The sequence below is a fragment of the Chroicocephalus ridibundus genome, chromosome 3 (genome assembly GCF_963924245.1).
Source record: "Chroicocephalus ridibundus chromosome 3, bChrRid1.1, whole genome shotgun sequence".
In the NCBI taxonomy this organism is placed as follows: domain Eukaryota; kingdom Metazoa; phylum Chordata; class Aves; order Charadriiformes; family Laridae; genus Chroicocephalus; species Chroicocephalus ridibundus.
In genome coordinates, this window is record NC_086286.1 from 122047824 (window position 1) to 122067800 (window position 19977).

The 19977-nt window shown below is 45.3% G+C and overlaps 1 protein-coding gene across 2 annotated transcripts in view; it reads left to right on the forward strand.

The window, feature by feature from the left end:
• The first annotated feature begins 2222 nt into the window (after window positions 1–2222).
• PTCHD4 (patched domain containing 4) overlaps window positions 2223–19977 on the forward strand; it is a 100354-nt gene continuing 82599 nt past the window's right edge. Inside the window, exon 1 of one of the 2 annotated variants that reach the window (XM_063330600.1) lies at window positions 2223–2971. In XM_063330600.1, coding sequence (XP_063186670.1) covers window positions 2372–2971 — 600 coding nt within the window. In that variant the 5' untranslated portion in view covers window positions 2223–2371. The remainder of the gene's footprint in view (window positions 2972–19977) is intronic. The other variant, XM_063330601.1, reaches the window with a different exon arrangement.

The following is a 19977-nucleotide window of genomic DNA, read 5'->3' on the forward strand; positions in this document are numbered from 1 at the left end:
AGCCTTTGCATTTAGACTTTATTCACTGGGAGCACTCAACCGTCAGCGTAAGTGCATCATAAAATAGACAAAGAGCTGTAATTTGTACCAATGGAGCTTAGCATTTCCTGGATTTGTTGTTGAGGCAGATTTCCATCATGAGCAATGTTTTAGGATGAGCAGATAGGAAGCTGGTAGGGTCTGTTCTACAGAATTACCCACCCTCGACCTTTCCTTCGTGTTGCCTGTAAGAACTCCATCCCACATTTGCAAGTGCCTCCAGATCAGCAGTATCTAGGCCACTGAATAAAAACAGCTTGAATTTGAAAGACATGATGTGCTCGCAGCACCCAGTCAAGTATCTAAAAATTAAGCTGGTTTTACCAAGGCAATTGTGAATCTTAGCCACTGACTTCAGTCAGGTAGGTTTCCAATGCAATGCTTCCAGCCTCTCTGTTGTATCGCTTGGAAGAAGTTCATGTTTCTGCACTTCTGCAGGACCTCGGGCTCCCAATCTGAATCATTCTCTGTGAGATAACACAAGCCCTCCAAAGCCCTCAAAGATGGGCTTCTTTGTATGTCCTGTTCATCCCCACAGAAGTGTGAGTGGAGAGGTGTCAGCACGAAAGGGATCGCTGAATGTGCTGTTTTTCTCCAAAACACTGATAATTACTTCAAGATGAGCATAGCCACGTTGGGCAGAGTCTGCTAACTGACAGTCGCGAGCTCCCCGGTTTCCACTCTCCCTCCTTCTGTTTCAGCAAGGGTTTATTATGGAAGAACCTTGCTCTCTCAGGCTCTGCACAACCTTCTTGGTACCATCCCAAAATAAATCAATTTCTGCTTGACAAAACTAGCTAAAATACAGCAGGAATTTGGCAGAAGGGGAGGCACTGAGCAGAGATCTGCATTTGGGGGGTTTTGGTTTTAATTACTTTTCTGTGACTTGAACTTCTGAGTCGAGTAGAAAGCCTGTCTTTTCTCCTGCCTTGCCTGCAAGGGGCTGTCAGGTCTGCTAGGGCCGGATCTGCTGTCCCAAGGAGTCCTGGCAGAAGCTCCTGGAGGAGCAGACCTTGCTGCCTGGAGACTCGGTGGGCATCTCTCCTGCTGCAAACAGATGCATTTCTCTGCCGCTCTCCTTTGGTCCGGGAGCTGCAGAATTTTTCTCCTCTTATGTAATGGTCTGCTGGTGTCTTTGCTTGGAAAAACCTCTTTTTTTTTTTTTTTTTTTTCCAGCTGGAAGGTGTCAGTAGCCTTGTCCTACCTCTTTTGGGTCCCGGCTGCTGGCCGAGGGGGAGAGGTGGCATGCTGTGGGGCAGAAGGGAGCATCTCACCCCTCCTTTCCTCTCCTTACCCCCACACCCTTCCCGAATCACTGTCCCCACCTCGTAGGAGCTCAGGGCAGCTCCGCCTGGGCGACCTCGGGCTGCAAATGGGGGAAAGGGGCGAGGTGGCAATTTGGGCTGGGGATTTGGCCTGGAGTAGTGTGTGTGTGCGTGTGTGTGTGTGTGTGTGTGTCCCCTCAAGAGCCACAGCGCGGCCGGGGCAGGGCAGGGTGCGGCCGGGGACGGGGAGGGGGGGATGCAGCACCGTGGGACCGGGGCGGGGGGGGGGCGGAGAGCGGAGCCCGGCGGCTGATGCTGCTGGTGGGGGAAAGAGCTTCGCAAAGTCTCCGGGCAAAGCCCTCCCTCCTCCGGCAGCGGGGGAGACCAGGGTGGGAGCGTGTGTGGGGGCGGGGGGGGCGGTGATGGAGGGACACGGTGGGGTCGGGGGGACGTTAAAATGCAGCATCATCCTCCCGCCCCGGCAAATTCCGCGTGTGCGTGCGGAGGGGATGGAGGGAGCGAAGCGAGCAGCGGTGCTTTGCAGCGCTGAGAGAGAGGAGGGGAGGGAGGGGTGCGGGGGGGTTCCGCTGCCGGCGCTCGCTGCACCGCCCCGGAGAAGCGGTGCCCGCCCGCGGGGCTGCGCGGGGCTGCGCGGAGCGGCGGCGGGCGCGGAGCGGGCACTGCAGAGCCGGCAGCGCTCCCGGTGCAACGCCCGAGCCTCGCCGGAGAAAAGGGGGGCACCCGGGCGAAGGAAGGGAGGGGGGAGATGCTAGTTGGCTGGGGTGGGGAGGGAGGAGAGAGGGAAGGAAAAAAAAAAAAAAAAAGAGAAAAAGAGGAAAAAAAAAATAGAAGAAACGACCCCCCCCCCCCCGCCCTCCTCCTCCCTCCTTTGCTCAGTCCCTTCCACCCCCGACACACACACACACACACACACGCACACACACACCCCATTGATCAATATTTGGCTGTCTTGCTGCAACTTGCTGCAGTCTTTTAAAGGAGTAGTAGAGAGAGAGGGAGAGAGAAAGGGAAACTGACAGGAAGGGGTAAGGAGCTACACATGTCACATGTGCTTTCTAAGACGGCCAGGAGCATCTGCAGGCTGGATCTGGTGGAGGATGCTGCGGCAGGTGATACACAGAGGGCTCCAGTCGTTTTTCTACAAGCTGGGCTTATTCGTGAGCAGGCATCCGGTGTTTTTCCTCACTGTGCCCGCAGTCCTGACCATCATCTTCGGCTTCAGCCTGCTCAACCGCTTCCAGCCTGACACTGACCTGGAGAGCCTGGTAGCCCCCAGCCACAGCCTGGCCAAGATCGAGAGGAGCTTAGCCAGCAGCCTTTTCTCCCTCGATCAATCCAAAAGCCAGCTGTATTCGGACTTGCACACCCCGGGGAGGTATGGCAGGGTGATTCTCCTCTCCAAACCCGGAGGCAATATTTTGCATCAGGCTGATGTGATCCTGCAGATCCACCGAGCCGTGCTGGAAATGAAGGTGAACTACAAAGGCTATAATTATACTTTTTCCCATCTGTGTGTGTTGAGAAATCAGGATAAGAAATGCGTGCTGGATGATATTATTTCAGTGCTAGAGGATCTGAGGCAGGCTGCCCTCTCCAATAAGACAACAGCCAGGGTGCAAGTGAGCTATCCCAACACTAAATTAAAGGTATGCTCTTACTGCATGCTTTTGCCAATTAAAGAGGCAGCACTTCATTTCTTGTCCTAAACAGCAAAGAGAAATATGATCATATCTTATCTCTCTATAGCTAAATGTGTGTGATCTGGGCTTTCCTCGGGAAGCAGCTGAAAGCGGTGCCTTGCTATTGTTCTGTACGAGGAGGGAGGGTGGGGGGACTGGACGCTAACGCACCAGGAGAAGCAGGGAGCGGAGAACAACCTCGGGACCGGGAGACCTTGCAATGCCTTGAAGGGTTAATTCATCGGGGAAAAGGGACAGGAGGTCGGGGGTGGGAGGTGGGGGGGGTGAGAGCTGGGGTTTCACCATCACCTTTTCCAGCCCCGCTGCCGTGGTGGGATAATTTGTCTTTAATATGGCCAGAAAAGGCTTTCCTCAAATGCACTGTGGGCTCCTGTATCTCCCTGCCTCTGCGAGTGCTGTAGGAGCAGCAGGAGGTTTGGGCCAGAAGCGATTTCAGGTGTCCTGGCTTTTTTTTTTCTTTACCTGCATGCAAAGAAGGGGAAGGGAGGTGGAATTTTTTTCTCTCGGTGTGAAAATAATTAACTCTGCCACTGGAGTTTTGGGACGGATCCCATCAGCTAGAGGCTTCCAGCAAAGGCGAAACAAGGTAAAAGGTGAAAGAAGTTTCAGTCCTTCCAATTCAAAGGATAAACAATTTGGCATAAAAGATCTCAGGAATATTTCCCTGGCACCCAAGTACCTGTCTGCTTTCCCTCTCATCTGGAGAGTTCATCCAGTTCACCAGGACTAACCCGCTCTGAGCAAATAAGGCGCAAAGTTTGCAGGTGGCTGCTGAAAGAAGTTTCTGCGAATTACAGTATATCTGCATGCTCCCCCAGGCATTGCACCAGAGGCAGGATTTATTTCATGGAGTGTAGCAAACTCCTTAGCACAGAAGTTACTCGCGGCTCAGGCCGTAAGGAAGAGGATATGGTCCTTCTTGCAAACCAGAGAGGCTCTTTGGGGTTACCTGTCCCCTTTTTTTCAAATAGATCCTCAGGCGTGGGGGAGGTAGTGCTCTTGCAAGTACCGGCCAGATCTTGAAGTTATCATTTAATTCTTACTGCTCATTTACCAGAGAAAAAGTAAAGCCGGTCCCTGCCCCAAAAAATGAAGCAGAGACGTAGATTGATTTTATTGGTCTTTTTGTTTCAGTAAAAGGGCCGGATGGGACCGCTGGGGTTTGGTCCCGTTGCTCTAGATGTTACAGTCATAGCGTTGTACAGAGTTGTGGCTGTTTTGAGTTGAGTGTGTGGAAACGAAAAGGTGTCCTTGCTGCTGCTGGAAAGTCCTGAGTGCAAGGGGTGCTCAGAAACACGAGTTATTCTGCATTAAATATCCCTGAACAAATTTTATCTTTTAGTTCGTTGCCAAGACAATCCTGCTGTTGCAGAATTAAAGTGCTTTCTTTCCATCTTCCTTATTTTTATAGTCAAGATTAAGCTAGTTCAGTGGAGAACACTGATAATCCAGACTAACATCATTATAAACCAGCTTTACACAGAAACCGTCATTTTACTCTCTTAATCCAGATTAATTTTCTTGTGTAGAGAAACCTTAACTGAGCTTGGCAAAACTGGGATGGGGTCACTTCCAATATGTATTTTTACCAGGACAATGCCTACAGCTCCTCCTTTTTTAAAGGTAAAAGCAAAGGAAAAAAATAACCTAGTCTGGATTAGAGATTTATCGGAATAAATGACCGGTAGATAACCCAAAGCATAGATGTCTGACTCTGAGCACTGCCGAATACCAGCCCGGCACCTCCAATCCCTTGGGGGGATGTTGTGTATCTGTTGCTGTTGTGCAACATCTTCCGGATGAAGGAGTAAATGCCCTTAAATACCTGGGTTTAAAGTTGGACGGAGCAGGCAGCTTTCCACCCACTTCTCAGTGAAGGGAGGTAAAGATGCCAAAATCTGTGACTGCACTTTAGAGAAAAGCTAACGTTTACAATCCATTTCTGCGGATAGGGAGAGTCCCTGATGTTACTGGGAAAGAGAAACACACTTTGCCACAGTTTTTCTGGTACCGTGAGGACTCTGTTGTGGGACTACAGTCAGCCCTGAACCTGGACTGGCCTTCAGCTATGGTGTGTCCCCAGAGACTCACCTCCTCTGGTCTCTTTGGCTCCAGTTGCTGGGAATAAATTACTTCTTTGTATAGATTAATTCACTAGGTGTGCCCCCTCTCTGTCATCCCTGTTATCCCATCTACCAAGCTTCAGGGTTGGGAAGTTGTGGGCAAGCTTCTCTTGCTCTCCTTCAAGTCATGGCCAAAATAATGATTTGATCTAGGGTCCCAGGCTATTTACCTCCCCCTCTCTGCACCTCTGAGCAAAGACTGTAGAAACCCACGCCTGGGTCGCTTGTTTTGGGGTGTCTAGATGTGTTTAGCCAGAAATGCCTCGGATGCTGCACCCACTAGGGTAGATCAGGCTCTGGATGTTCAGCAAAGGGAACAACCCCTGTGGCTGTAGCTATGAGGTCTTTTACTTCTTTTTACTTAAGTTGTGACATGAAGGAGCAGTTGTGGCTGGACCTCATGGGAATGTGAACAAGAGGGTGAAATCTGGCTGCCCTTCACAGAATCACAGAATGGTTCGGGTTGGAAGGGACCTTAAAGATCATCTCGTTCCAACCCCCCCTGCCCTGCCCCACTTTGTTCAATGCGGACCAGTGTTCATCACACTTACCGGTCCGTGTCCTTGGGAGTTTTCTCTGCTAGACTTTCCTGCACGGTAAAGACCCACCAGGATCTTCGAGGTGCCTCACTTTCTCAAAGGACAGGTTGCTTCATTAATGCTGGTAGGTTTTTCTCTGTCTTGTTCTTTTAATAATGGCCTCAGACTGGATAAAGTTCTTCTAAGAACAACGCAGTGGGTTTGCAAACCACAAAGGTGTCCCAGATGTGTTTAGTCTGCAGCTGACGTGGGTCAAGTGTCAACCTCAACTGATTTGGGAACCACAATGACGATGTTGAGCTGTTTCAGCCGCTCTCCCGCTCCATCTGGGAGCTGCAAAAACACCTTGTAGTTTTTTCTTTCCCTCAAGTCTTGTGAGCTGCTCTCGCTTTGTCCCTCTTCTTGTCCCCTGCTGGAGTCCAAATGGGCTCGATTCTCTCAGGTGAGGCTGGTTGAAGGTGGGAGGGGGGTGAGCCCTTGCCAGGCCTTTCATGGGAACTTCATGGGAGCCGTATGAGCAGGTTTCAGCAAACTGCGCCGGTTTTGAAACAGCTGCTATTGGGCTGCAAAATCTGAAGGAACTGCTTGGCTTTTCCTAAGAAAATCTGGCTGTGAAGGGTAATGATTGTTTAATCATTACTTGCGGTAGTTTTGGAAGAGCTTGTAGACTTGAATACCCTTATCTTCACTGCCCCTCTGTAAGTCGGGAAGTCTTGGTCTCTCCGCTCGCCAGAGGAGGAGCGGAGATGGCACTTACATCCAGAGTGCAGCCTGCAGTGTGGTTTCAAATGCCTGAGATGGGTTTAAAATCCACTCTGGCAACACAGGGGTCATTGTACGTTTGTTTACCCTTCTGAAAGGCCAGGTGAACTAGGCTGTAAGAAATGCCAGCTCCCGTTGCTTTGGGGACAGTCTCTCACCCGTTCACAGCTATTTCTACGCTACGCTGCAGTCTGCAGCCCAGCCAGAAGAGTGACTTGCCCAAGGTCATGCAGATAGACCGTGGCGGAGCAGGAAAACAAAGCTGGATGTACGAAGTCTTGATGAAGACTTTTGAGATACGTCTTGGAGCAGGGTTGCTCATGCTTTCCCCAGCACAGGACAAAAAAAACAATGTTCCTGCGCTTGGTGTCTGGATTGTGCCCTAACCACATAGACCGGGCAAGTCTACACTGAGCACTGACCCTCAGGTATCAAAGTGTTAAGTCGCAAGTTTTAACAAAACCTGGCATCGTTTTTGTCAATTAAGACTTCCGGGATGGTGCCGGGGCATGGCTTGGGAGTTAGCATGGGAAAGGGTCCATTTCTGGTTGTCACATCTGCTCCATTCTGGGGATAACAGTGCGTGTATCTGCTTGGATATGGTGTGCCCCTGCCCTCAGGGCAGAAAAAAAAATCACTACCAAGAATGAGAGTGATTTCTGAACACAGTCTGGACTAAAAAAAAAAAAAAAAATCATGAATGCATTTTTTCAGGTATTTCAGCTTTACTGTTTCTTTTCATGTTTATTTGCTAGTTTGTCTGAGAAAACATAATAACTTAGAAGTTATCTCTCTGAGATCAGAATGAATATGACAACTGCTGGTTAAAAGGAGCCTTTGTAAGCAGATTGGTTTTTGTAATACTGCCTTCAATTAATTAAGTATCAGTCATTTATGAACACTAGGCTAAAGAGCAGCCAATAAAGCAGACATCTCTATTACCTCATTTGTGATAAGCGCATCAGCTGGATGTTGAATCCTTTATTGCTTATAACAAGAAAAGTTACTTGCATTCAGTCAGCGTCTTGAAACCTGTAACTGCAGACTTGCTACTGGCCAGATTCTCAATTTTTTCTTACGCTGACAGCTGTACTTTTAAATAAGCCTTGCTCCGGTTGCATTCATGGAGTCTTTTCCACTGTTCTAAGTCTAATTCCTCCTTCCATGACCCCGAGGCAGTGACCACCTCCGTGGGACGAGAAGGATATACAACCAGAGCCCGCTTACAGCAGAGTAGGCACCTGAGTATCGATAATATCCACAGACTGTTTATTCCTTCAGCAAAGTTGGTTCAAGTATAAGATTACTCTCACTCCAAGGACCAGATGCTTCCTCGGAGGCTGTGTGGCTCTGTACCCGTTTATGATACCACCTGTCCCAATCCAAAGCCTGTGGCTCAGCATCCTGTGAAGTGCTCTGTCGCTGGCAAGATTTGCTAAGTCGAAGCTAAATAAAAAAACATGAGCAGGGAGAGTATCAGAAGAGGAAGGCTGGAGGCTGCAGATAGCTTTCATCTCAGCCTCTCGGATCAAGAGAGGATTGGGCAGGCTGAGCTTGGAGTAGCTGCTCAGCAGCGTGAAGGCAAGCTGATAATGTTTGAAGGCAAGTAGCCTCTTCTGCCTCACAGGTTGGGAAAACCTATTTGGGAAAAAAAAAAAAGAAAAAAAAAGACTGTCTTGTTCTTCCAGCTGTGTTTCCGTACTGTCCAGCAGGACTAGGAAGGGTTCCTCACCCACCTCGCCTGGAGGGGCTGGCGGAGCTGGTGTCTGCATTGGGTTAGCTGTGCCCTTACTGGGAGATGTCCGTGAAGCCATCAGCTCTTGAGGACATTGATCAGACAGCCTGCCTGCCCCGCGTGGGCAAGAAATTAAGCGTTTCCTCGCATTTTTAGGAAAATTCTCCACTCCTTCCTCTGCTTAGTACATAAGGAACAGTCTCTTTCTTAGGTCTGCTAGACCAGGTGTTAAGACAACCCTCTTGCCCAAAAGAAGGACAAACTGTGAGGCCTGACTGCACCGGGGACAGGAAACCAGGTTAACCTGTACCAGGACAAGCTGTCCCAACATAAACAGCAGAAAGACAGAAAAAAGATGCAAGGATGGGGTTTAGGGTGCTCTTTTTGTGTTGCTGTTCTTCAGATATGAACTTAACTTTATCAGTCTCTGGGGTAAATTTCATCTTCACCCCACTAGCGCTGTAGACACTAGGTTCTTTGGGTGTGTGGCTAATTCCTTCCCATCAAGCAGCTGAGAGCTGTGGCCATGTCAAAGGCTGCCAAGTAAATATTCTCCACTGACCTTTCAGATGACCTTGGTCAGCTGCTTCATGCTTTTCCCTCACAGCTATTCCACTCTTCGGTTTTGTCAGCACTTGCTGGGAGACATGGCCTTTTATGCAGTGCCAGGCCTTCTGGAGACCTTGCCGTGATGTGAATAATAACAAAGAAGCAATTGGAAGATTGTTTGGGTAGAGGGAAAACGAAGATGCAATTGCAAGCCCCTTCAGTTAGTAATGACTGCTCATCGCTGCGGATCTGGGATGGATGTCAACCACTTGCCAAAGGTAGAAAATCCAGTCGCACTTTGCCATCTTCCTACAATAGCTACTCCTCTGTGTACAGGAAAAAAAAATTATTTCCTTTACTAAATATTCAGTTAACTCTTGGCAGTGTTTCTACACTGATGTAACATCTTCTAATCTCAGCCATCCCTATGTCTTTCCAAAATGTCATTCGAGCCCCTTACTGTACTGGCTGTGTGAGCCGTTGGAGGGCTCTGAACGTCTCCCTCTGAATTTACAACCGATGAGTATTCTTGCTATCTGCAACAAGAATTAAACCAAATTCAGATGTTGCCATGCTAACAAGACGAGAGAATACAATTGAAGAGCTTTAGTGAAGAAGGTGTGTCATCTTCCCAGCCAGAGAAAGAGGTTTTAACGGAGAGGAGGTCCTTAAACTAACCTTAATGGATTAAATATATGTCCTAGGGTAGAAGAGGGACGAACTTTGTAAGGAGAAAATTATATTAATAAATATGTCAAAAAAAGTTCTTACATTATTTAATGTCCTTTATATGTATGTGGGTAAACGTATTACATACCTGTCTTGGTAAACAACGGTGTAGGTAAGGTTGCGCTAGACATTTTGAAAATAGTAATCTAAGAACAAAACCTGTATTAAACTTTTTCAGCCATTAAGAGATAAAAGAGCCCTATGCAGAGCTCTGCACGGTTATTATTATTACAAAAGCCGTAGTGAAAAAACCTGCTGACTGGTTTTCCAAGAGGAGTGAATTGAGTTATTAAAATTATGATCTGGCATTTCCACAGAAAGCCTTTAATCTGTGCAGACCCCACATCCATTACACACTCCTGGTGCAAACGGTGAGACATGCTCTGCGTGGCTGGGACTTGAGCTGAAAAGCAGCTTTAAACACAGATGGAACAAAGTCTTCAACAACGTGGGAAAGCAGGTCCTGCGTGAGATGGAAAAGAGAGGGGAAGACCACGGGAGGCAGAAAGGGCAAGATATAAAGTCTTTTATACCTCTGTTGCTCACTGTATTAGTCCTGTTCTCTGTTGTCCTACCTCCCAAGGTGCAAGGTGACCATGTGAAAAATAGAGAATAAAGGAAGTTCCTGGGCTGTGAAGGATCCTGGAAAGGGAGAGAGCAGTGTGAGAGCTCCTGAGCATTGCAGAGACGATCGCATGCAGTGGCACACGCCATTGTCCTAGCCCTGGATTCACTGGGTGTGAATTAGCTTCATTTTTACACTGTTTAGGCCGTTTGGGAGCAGGAGCATTGGGTGAAGTGCTTGGAGATCCTTGACGACACTAATAAGTGCGATCCGGTGGGTGGCAGCAGGAGGTTTTCCAGCTAAAAAGAATTACAGTGGAAGTGGCTCAAGGGCAAACTGGGAATACTTTGTTGGTGGGCAGCTCTGGTAGGGCAAAGAGATTTTTCTGCAGGTTTTTTTTTTTTTTTTTCTCCTTAACCCATCTCCCACGTTGTTGGGTTAATTCCTGCCCCATGCCAGTTCTGCATGCCCAGCAGCGGCTCTGCAAGACATCAGACAGTCCTTCCACAGCCGTGAGCCGGACAGACCAGCTTTCCTCCCTAGTTCTGCATTCTGGCACCAAAAGTGCCCTCCCCCAGTCCAGTCTTGCTAGCAAACTGGCACCACAGGGAGCTGCTGGGGGGATCACAGGTTGTGAGAACGGCATGCCACTGCCTGGCTAATATTGCAGAAAGATTTTTGGTCTGGCAATGATCTATAACGAAGATGGAAAAAGTTGGCACCACAGGAGTATAACGTTTCCTCAATATGTACAATGGCAAATGTTTCGGTGTCTCCCAGAGTAATTCTTCCTCAAAAACACCAATTGCACAAGCCCTAACGCCTGCTTGTCTGCTCTGAGGGCGTATGAGAAGGCAAAGGGCAGTCTTGCCGACCTCTCCTATGGTTTTGAAGGCAATGACACATCGCAGAGACTTTAAGTGACATGCAGCCCACCTACTTAGGGTACGCAATTTGGGATTAAAGGTCAGGCTCCTAATGGGCCAGTCTGCCACAACTAATTTCCTTGTGCCGTTGGTGGGAGACCTGGGATGTGCCAGTAAATACCTCCACAGGGAAGCCTAAACACCTCCTGTGTATCTTCTTGCAATACATATACATATATTTATAGTATATATCTAATATATGTATATTTATTTATATTTTATATATATTATATATATAATATAAACATCACCCCTAGGACCAGTTCTGTGGGCACCTAAAGCTAGAGCCCAAGCGAGGTACCTAAGCAAGACAGAGAAGTTGCCCTTGTGTAAGGCAGGGTCTCGCTTTTCTTACACCTTGCATGATTGTTTCCACCAGCCTTACACAAGTGTTGTCAGTCTGGTGGGGAGGTGTTATTCTTACCATGTGCACGGTGGATTTTTGCACGTGTGTCAACAGCTTCGCCAAGGGTGCTATGATTGAGAAGTGGATATGGAGCGTTTTGCCGCCTCTGTGCTAAATCACTCATACACCTGTGCTAAGTCACGCATTACCTGGGCTACACGTAGGGCGGGTTTCAGCTGAATCTTCCTCTATCAGAAGTTACAGTAGTCTTGAAATCAGAAGTGTCGGTGAAGCTATGTCTTGTCCTTAATTTTGTCTTGGAGGAAGAAAAAAGAAGGGCAGGTTCCCATAGTTTCATTTTGACGTATCCCCAACAAAATGCTTCTATTTTTTCGAGTGGAAATGGTTCCTTCAAAGAATTCTTTCAAAATTATTTCCAAAACATTTTGCTTCACATTGTACTGTAGATTAGAAAATAAAGGATTAAAAATAGAAGTTACTTTAAAAGGAAACGTTTTCCCATGTCCGAACTTTGGGGGAGGAGAGGTCGCTCCCTTTTGAAAATCACAGGGAAACGAAGTCTCCCCACCAGCTCTGCCTGGCAGCATCCCCGTGTGGCTGCGGACACAGCCCAGTCCCCGTGGACATGAATGTGTCCCCAGACAGGGTGCCTTGGCTTTTTTAATGCCATTTTTCACAGGAGAACGAGGCACTATATTAATGGGCCAAGGGATCTTCACTTCCAGTTTTGGGAGCAGGTTTAGTTTGTAAAACAATTTGCAGTTCGTTAAGAAGAAAGATGCCGTTAGCGGTACTTCATTATGCAACACAGTCCCTTGTTTGATGAGGCCTGTGACTTAAATATAAATCACCCTTTTCCTAAACGTTTTCCAGGATGGTTTCTTAGAGCAGATTTTGATTTGTCAACTAAATATATTAACAAACTCAGTGCTGAACAGACGCAATGTGGAAATGTTCATGTGCATTTTTCTCCTTAAAATCCACACTTCAGTTTGCTGAAGTTCTTGACTCCTGTCCTACTGAGGGAGGTTTTATTCACAGATAAGTATAAAACATTCTCCAACAGAGATTGCACCACATAGACTTTTGGATCCAGCTGACAAACGCACTTCTCTTCAGGAGTGGCCGGAAAGTGTGGTAATAAATGCTCTACCACTGCTGTTTCTTTGTCATCTAACATTAATTTTCCTGTCCATAACGGATTTTCTATCTGCGCATAAAAAACACTGGTGGTCACCCAGTTGATGCACAGCAGATTTATCGTCGTAAATTGCATAGAAAGTTGAGACATCAGCAAGGAAACATGAACATTTCTGAATATTTACAAATGTCTCTCCAGTCCTTTCTTTCCCCAGGCTTTAAGATTAGCACAAGTATTAGGCTTTAGGTGTATACCCAAAAATAAATTTCACAAGCTTGACAAGCTCAAGAGCTCCCCTGCTCTCATAAAATATTTAATGATGTTTCACTTTTGAGAAGAATTTAATTTTAAATAAAAGAGGGTGGTTTTTTCTCCTAAAAGAAAAAAGCTTGTATCCTTTCAACTTTTGCCACCCTCTTGCCTCTACTAAAAGATTTTGGAAGTGGGGGAAAGAGCAGAACATCCTTGAAGGGAAAAAAAAATGTGTTATATAAACACCAAATACTGTAGTCGCATATGGTTCGGTGGTCTTTTAATCAGAATATTCACCTCAAAAGGAAAGTTAAAGCAGGTCATTTGTCACTACGTAACAGATCTGAACAACACTCCTTTAGGAATGATTCTGATACTTTTTTTTTGGTGAAAAACCCAATTACTCTTTGATATAGCAAAAATGACAAGGAAAAATAAAAGCAGAATAGGACATTTTTTCACTTCCTTTACAGTAGCTAAATAAAAGGTAACCAGGATGGAGAATAGCCCGGAATGAAACTCAAAAATGTCAAGTGCATCCTGAAATGATAGGACCAGTTTGAACTGGGTCTTTCCTACTGCCTCTTCACTGAGGATACAGTGGAGAGAAGGGACAGTTCAGATGGTGCTTTGTGAAGGACCAGTTTGGGGTGTCGGATGGTAATTTTGGTGCAGGACCACCTATTCAAGAATCCATATTCTGCTGCAACTCAGATCTTCCTTTCCCTTACATTGATTTTCCTGTCATAAAGGAGTGCTGTGGTGCAGCTGGAGAAATTCAAAGAGCTGTTGAACTTTTATGAGCAATATCATGCCTCTTCCGTGTAACATCAAGAGGTTAAAGGCGTTAAAGGTTTATAAGGTCAGTCTAGCCCATTCCCTGGATTATGAGGAAATCCTAATAGAAAAATTAATTCAGATTGGCTTGGATGGGAAATCAGTCATGTGGGTTGGAAACTGCCTGAAAGATGGTAAACGAAGGATCATGATAAATGATAATGTAACAAGTTTATGGAAGGTATCTTGCAGGGTATCTGGAGAATTTGCGTTAGGTCTGGTCTCATCTAACATCTCTATTAATTATCGGGAAGTGGAATTGAATTGCACAGGAATGAAATTCACAGATAATATGAAACAAGGAGGAGATGTCAGCAGCAGCTGAGTCAGAGAATTTACACAGACAGAACCGGAGCAGTTAGAAACCCACATAGAAAATGAAACTGTTTTCTGAAGAGTTTTGGTTGCATTCTGGTCCCTAAAGGGCAATCGAGGCTCCTCCCTTGAAACAGATTCCTGTGAGCTGAGTTTTCCAAACGTCAAACTGAAGATCCAGTGCTAAAATGATAGGACCAAGGTCAAAGACAAAGTTGGTGTTGAAGTTGGGATTTTGCAACCGCTACGGAAAAGGCACTTGGTTTTACTTCTGACTCTGACACTGCTTTGCAAGTATGGACATTTCACTATGCGGTGTTGTCCTTCATCCTTCACCATCTTGCAGATCAAGTTCTGCAGGACAAAGACAGCTCCATATGTTGAGTTTGAAAGGTGCTTTGGAGGCTGTAGATGATGTGTTAAATAATCAGTGAAGCCTTGATAGATTGTTGCTTTGCCTTGGTCCTTTTGTTATCTTTCTAGAATGAAATCAGTCTTCTTCTGGAGTTTTGTGCTGACTGTGTGGATTTTGAATGGTCTAACCTTGAAGTTGTTTTGCCACATTGTGCATCATCTGCTTGTTCCCCAGCATTTCAAATTTGAATAGCCTCATACCCCTAACGTCCCAAATTGACTCCATTTTGTCCCTGTTGAATTTTGTCATTCATTAATTACATTCTGATTGAGCCAGAGGAAAATTCTTGCAGCAGACAGCCTTAAAATGCAGTTGAGCAGGAGAGTTAAAAAATATTCTGCTGGATCATTTCTACTGTTTTTTGTCCAGCTTGAGCGTGATTGCAGTCCAAGTCTCTAGGAACAGGTTGGTGATGTTCATGAAATGGATTGTGGAGTCAGGCTGTTTCTTCTCCTCTTCTTGACAACTGTCCCCAACATGAGGCAGGGGATGGTACCTGGTCTCGTCTGCGGAGTCAGGCTGTGACCCTGTCCTGCCACTGAGGGTCCACGATGTAGCACTTTGTCGATGCTCATACAGAGAGTCACGATGGGAAAACCCATCCCAAAGATGGGATATATTTCTTCTAATTTGAGCCCTTTTTTATTTGGCATCTAATCTAAACTTAGCCCAGCGTGCAATCAGAGGAGAGAAGGGTGAACCTCCAGAAGCAACGCATTTCACTTTTCTAAACAACGACTTTAGGCAGGAATGAATTCACCCTTGAGAGACATCATGGACCAGAGAAAGAACGTTCAGATTATGCATTTACCTTTTACCTGGTTAAAATTAGGTGAGCTGAATCCCACCATATTTTCATTTTGCATCACAAAAAAAAAAAAAATCCATGAAATTTTCATAAGCATGGGAATATGCTAAATTTTAACATCTTTATAGCAAAGACTTATGTCAGGTGAAGTGTTTCTGAATGATCTAGGGCATAATCTGCATTTGCACTGACATGAGAAAAAACTTTCCAGAACAATTTCATGGGGAAAACCAAGACTTCTCCTCGAGCCCATTGCAGCTTTGTCTCACACCGAATCTCTGACAGGGTTTTGAAAAACTCTTTTTGGAAATTATTATTAGACAGTTGCAAAAGACCTAAAATACATTAATCTGAATAAGGAATTAGCTTCCACTGAAAGAACCAGAATTAAATGCCATCCTCCTGCAAAATAGATTGCCAGATATGGGCAGTTTATTGCAGCAGGGAGACTGAGATCTTGCAGAGGAATCAGAAGACAAATGCTGGAGTTCTATCATCTGGAAGTATTTTACCATCTGATTACGCTTTTGCTTACTTTATCAGAATTTTCCCCCAGATATTTATTTGTTTGAAATCCAAAGGTGGCTACATACCACAAGGTCCCGCCATCTGCAGCACTTTTGTTTTAAAATTAAAAGTCCAGTCCTTCCTGTTCTGCCAGAACCAAAACCTTTCCAAATAGGTTATACTAATATAAATTAAAAAACCTTTTTGCGCTCCAGGGGACTTTGAAAAGTCTTTTTTTAAAAAAACAAACCACAAACATGTATTACCTTAAAGTAACTGTAAAATGTCTATTTGGGGAAAAAAGTTTTGATGTCTTCAGGGAAATGTCTCAGATAAATTGAAAAGGTGGTAATTGTTGATATTATTATTTACAATGAATATACTACTTTTCTTCAGAAGTGTTTATACACAGTAAATAAATATTCATTTTACTTGTTATCTTGAACTTATTCCCAACAATAGCACTACGTTAACACATAAATCTAGGAACACATGTAACCTAACTTTAAGCATTTAATGAAGGTACTTAAAGTTTGGGATATTGCAGGCTTTAGGAGGACTAAAAACCCTAAGAATGAGATTCAGCCTGTTTAAGATCAAAACTGCCCCATGGAGGTGTCCCGTTTTTCTCGTCTCCTTGAGCAGAGCCTGGCAGTCCTGGCTTTTCTCACCTGGCAGGTTTGGTTGGGCAGCCTGACCCAGCACCTTCAGAGTCTGAACTCTGACTTCCCATGTTTTGAGTCCTGTTCTGGCTGAAGAGTCACATCCAGCTCAGAAACTCTGCTTGAAGTTAATAGCTACCGTGTACGCGCACGAAAGGACAAATACTCAGCCGTGAAATACAGCCACCTTGAGGATGAAGCTATTCAGGTGTTGCAGAGCTGACACCACCACCGGACTACGGGGTTTGAGCACAGGAATTAAAGAAACCCTGAGCCAGCTGGCAGTAAGGACGGAATTAAATTATTTTTTCCTTTTCTTTTTTCCTTCCCATTGAGTTTGCATAAACCTGGATTAGTTCTCCAATCCAGTTCACCACATGCCACATGAACTGCTGCTCCCGAGCTTGGCAGGGAGGAGGTGCGGGCTCAGGAAGGAGAGGGAAGGGACCTCTCCCTTGGCAGCATCACCAGCTCATACTGTGAAATACAGCGACTAAGGCAACTCCAGCATCAGATGGGAAGATCTTTGGAGCACAGGCAGCTTGTCCTTGCACTGCGGGGTCCTGGGCCATGCCAGAACCTCACTGGTGATCAGTGATTATGGTCTGAACTGAGACCTCAGCATCTACTCTACCTCCTGTGGGTCCTCCCAGGCCTCCATAGGACAAAGGCTGCATCAAGATGAATTGCTCCTAGTGCGTGGAGCTCGATCCGTGGCAGTTGTTAGCAACTCCTGCAATCTCCAGATGAAGGTTTTGAGCCGATGTAAAATCTTCAAGTTGTTGCACACCGTTGTTTAACACTTGTTTATCATTGCAAATGTGCCCTGTGCTGTCTGAGACTGCGCGAGACACCCTCTCCCACAGAGCGTGGCTGAAGAAAATAAAGCAAAACTCGCCTTCATAATGTCAGCAGACTTCCAGTGGGAGAGCTCACTGGTGATGGGAGGCAATGAGAAGCCCAAAGTAGAGACGATGGCCTGAGCTTTACTTTTTTGTCTGGAATAAGAATTAAAGAAAACATGTTAGAGAATCATGCATGACAGCATCTCTATGGACTACCAGGAACATAAGTTTTTTTCACAAAAGGCACACGTCACCAGGTGATCTTGAGACAGAATTTACACATACAAAAACTACCTGCTGATGTTCATATACGGGGGTGAAAAATTTCTTTGAATGTACTGAATTCAAAAGTACCTTGGGTGGGAGTCAGCTGTCTCATGCGCAGATCCAGAACACCAGCTTCAGTTATATTTTAATGCATAAATACAGGCCTACTTAAATGCCTCATTCCCACTCCACCTTTCCAGATTCTGGTCCAACATTATGAAAAAAAAAGAAAGGAAAATCACCTGAAACTAGATATTTTTTTGGCTCTCTGCAGCTAACAAATGGCCAAACTCATTAAAAACCAGTGTGTGCTGGAGGGAAGCGGTGGCGGGGGGGAGGTGGGGGATGCTTCAGGGTAGAGAAATTGCTTCACAATGCCAAATTTGAGATTAAAAAAAAAAAAAAAAAAAAAAAAGAAGGAAAACTGATTAGCTATCACTTAAAAAGGAGGAATTTCCAGCTGGAAGTGCTAAGTGTCCTTAACTGCTTTGTGCAGTACCTTATTATATCTTAGTGAGCACCGTGAGAGTGGAAGCTCCTGTACAGGATTTGGGTAAAAGCACAGCAGCTCCTTGCGTTGGACGGCTGGGCTTAGTTAAGACTCCAAACTGCTTAGCTGGAAGTTAACCTCAAAACCACGCTACCCCCGAAATCTTGCCACATCACGCTTGGCTCGCTGTGATTCTCAGTTATTTCTTTTCTTCTTGCCTTTGATAAAAAATTATCGCAGCTTTTCAGTACTTTGGCTGCTGGTCCCCAGAGAAACCAGGAAGAGCAGAGACAAGAGAAAATTAAAGAGATGTTTGCCACCGTAAAGCATAATTTAAAAAGAAAAAAGCACCCTTTTCTGTGTCATTATTGAAACTTCAGATTGTAAGAGCTTAAATAATTCCTGTGGATCTGCTTTACTTCTCGCTTTTTATTCTCTGCTCTTTATTTTTTAACATTTCCTTTAGATGGAGTAATAAAACCAGGCAAATCCAATTCCTTTTGCTTCCTGACAGGTTTTCTTCCTATTTCTTGTGCGTATTGGACTTCAAGCGGTGTAGGGAAAACAATTAGAAGAGGTACACAGTGGGATGCACACAAAACAAAGAGGGCCTACAAACCTGTCAGTGAAAAGGTGTGACCCCTTCTTAGGATCTCCTTTTAGGGATAATTATTGTATCCCATTCTTTCCCCCCCAAACCCTTCAGCTTGGGCATATGAAATGCGTGGTGAAGTTTTGCAAACAGTTTTGTGCCTTTCTGGTTTTGTTGATAAGGAAAGAAGACAGAAAAGGGGTTTTTATTGATTTTTAGTGCTTTCTGCTCTCTTTTTTTTTTTTTTTTTTACCTTAGGAATTAGGCTCTTGTTTAGCCTATAACTCCATGGACTTCAAGAAAGCTTTAAGATTAGACCTTCACAAGAGACAGAAAGCATTCTGGTGGAATATTGTCCTGTTTAGTCCCATTTGGAGAAAGCAATGACCAGCTTAAGATAGCAAAACTCTCTTGGATTTCACTGGGGCACAAGAAAGCTTTAATTCATTAATCTTGTTTACTCTTTGTTGACAATTTCATTTTTGTTGCCAATTCCTGCATTTGGGAGAAGGAACTTTGTTAGAAATTGGACAGTTACATTCTTTCTCCCCCTTCCCAGCAGCTCATTTCACTTTTTTGTTTGTTGAAGAGCTGGAAAATCCACAATAACTATGAGACTCACAAACACGTCTTCCAGACATGTTATGGAAGACTCTATCTTGGCGTGTCTTGCTTTAGAAATGCGCATAAACTGGAAATTGGGCTAGATGGACCACCAGCATGCATTGAAAAAGCATTTCTTGTCTTCTTACTCTTTTTGTAATTTTCTTCCTTTCCTTTGAACATTTTTAACATTGACTTTGAGCTGTGGATGAAATCAGAATTAATATGGATTATTCATTAATATAAAGTATTCATGCTATACATTCCTAGAGTTTGTGAAATATGAGAGATGGTAAATTTGCTCTTCATGCACAAGCCTGTGTATGTGAGTGTGAGTGTTTAACTATATGTATCCAAATGTTGGTGTTTTGCACATGTTTCTTGAGGCACTGCTGTCTCCTTAGTGGTCTGTACGTTTCTTCTTGGCACAAATAAAATCCTTTGGGATGAACACTACCTGCATTAGGGCGAAAAACTCAGAGGGCTGGAGCACCTTTTCTATGAAGACAGGCTGAGAGAGTTGGGGTTTGTTCAGCCTGGTGAAGAAAATCCTCCAAGGGACCTTACTGTGGTCTTCCAGTACCTAAAGGGGGCCTACAGGAAAGATGGGGAGGGGCCCTTTATCAGGCAGTGTAATGATAGGATGAGGGGAAATGGTTTTAAACTGAAAGAGGGTACATTTAAATTAGATAGTAAGAAGAAATTCTTCACTGTGAGGGTGGTGAGACACTGGAACAGGTTGCCCAGGGAAGTTGTGGATGGCCCATCCCTGGAATTACCAGGCTGGATGAGGCTTTGAGCAACCTGGTCTAGTGGGAGGTGTCCCTGCCCATGGCAGGGGGTTGAAACTGGATGATCTCCAATGTCACTTCCAACCCAAACCATTCTATGATTCACGGCTTAACACCTGGCAGAGGCCTAGA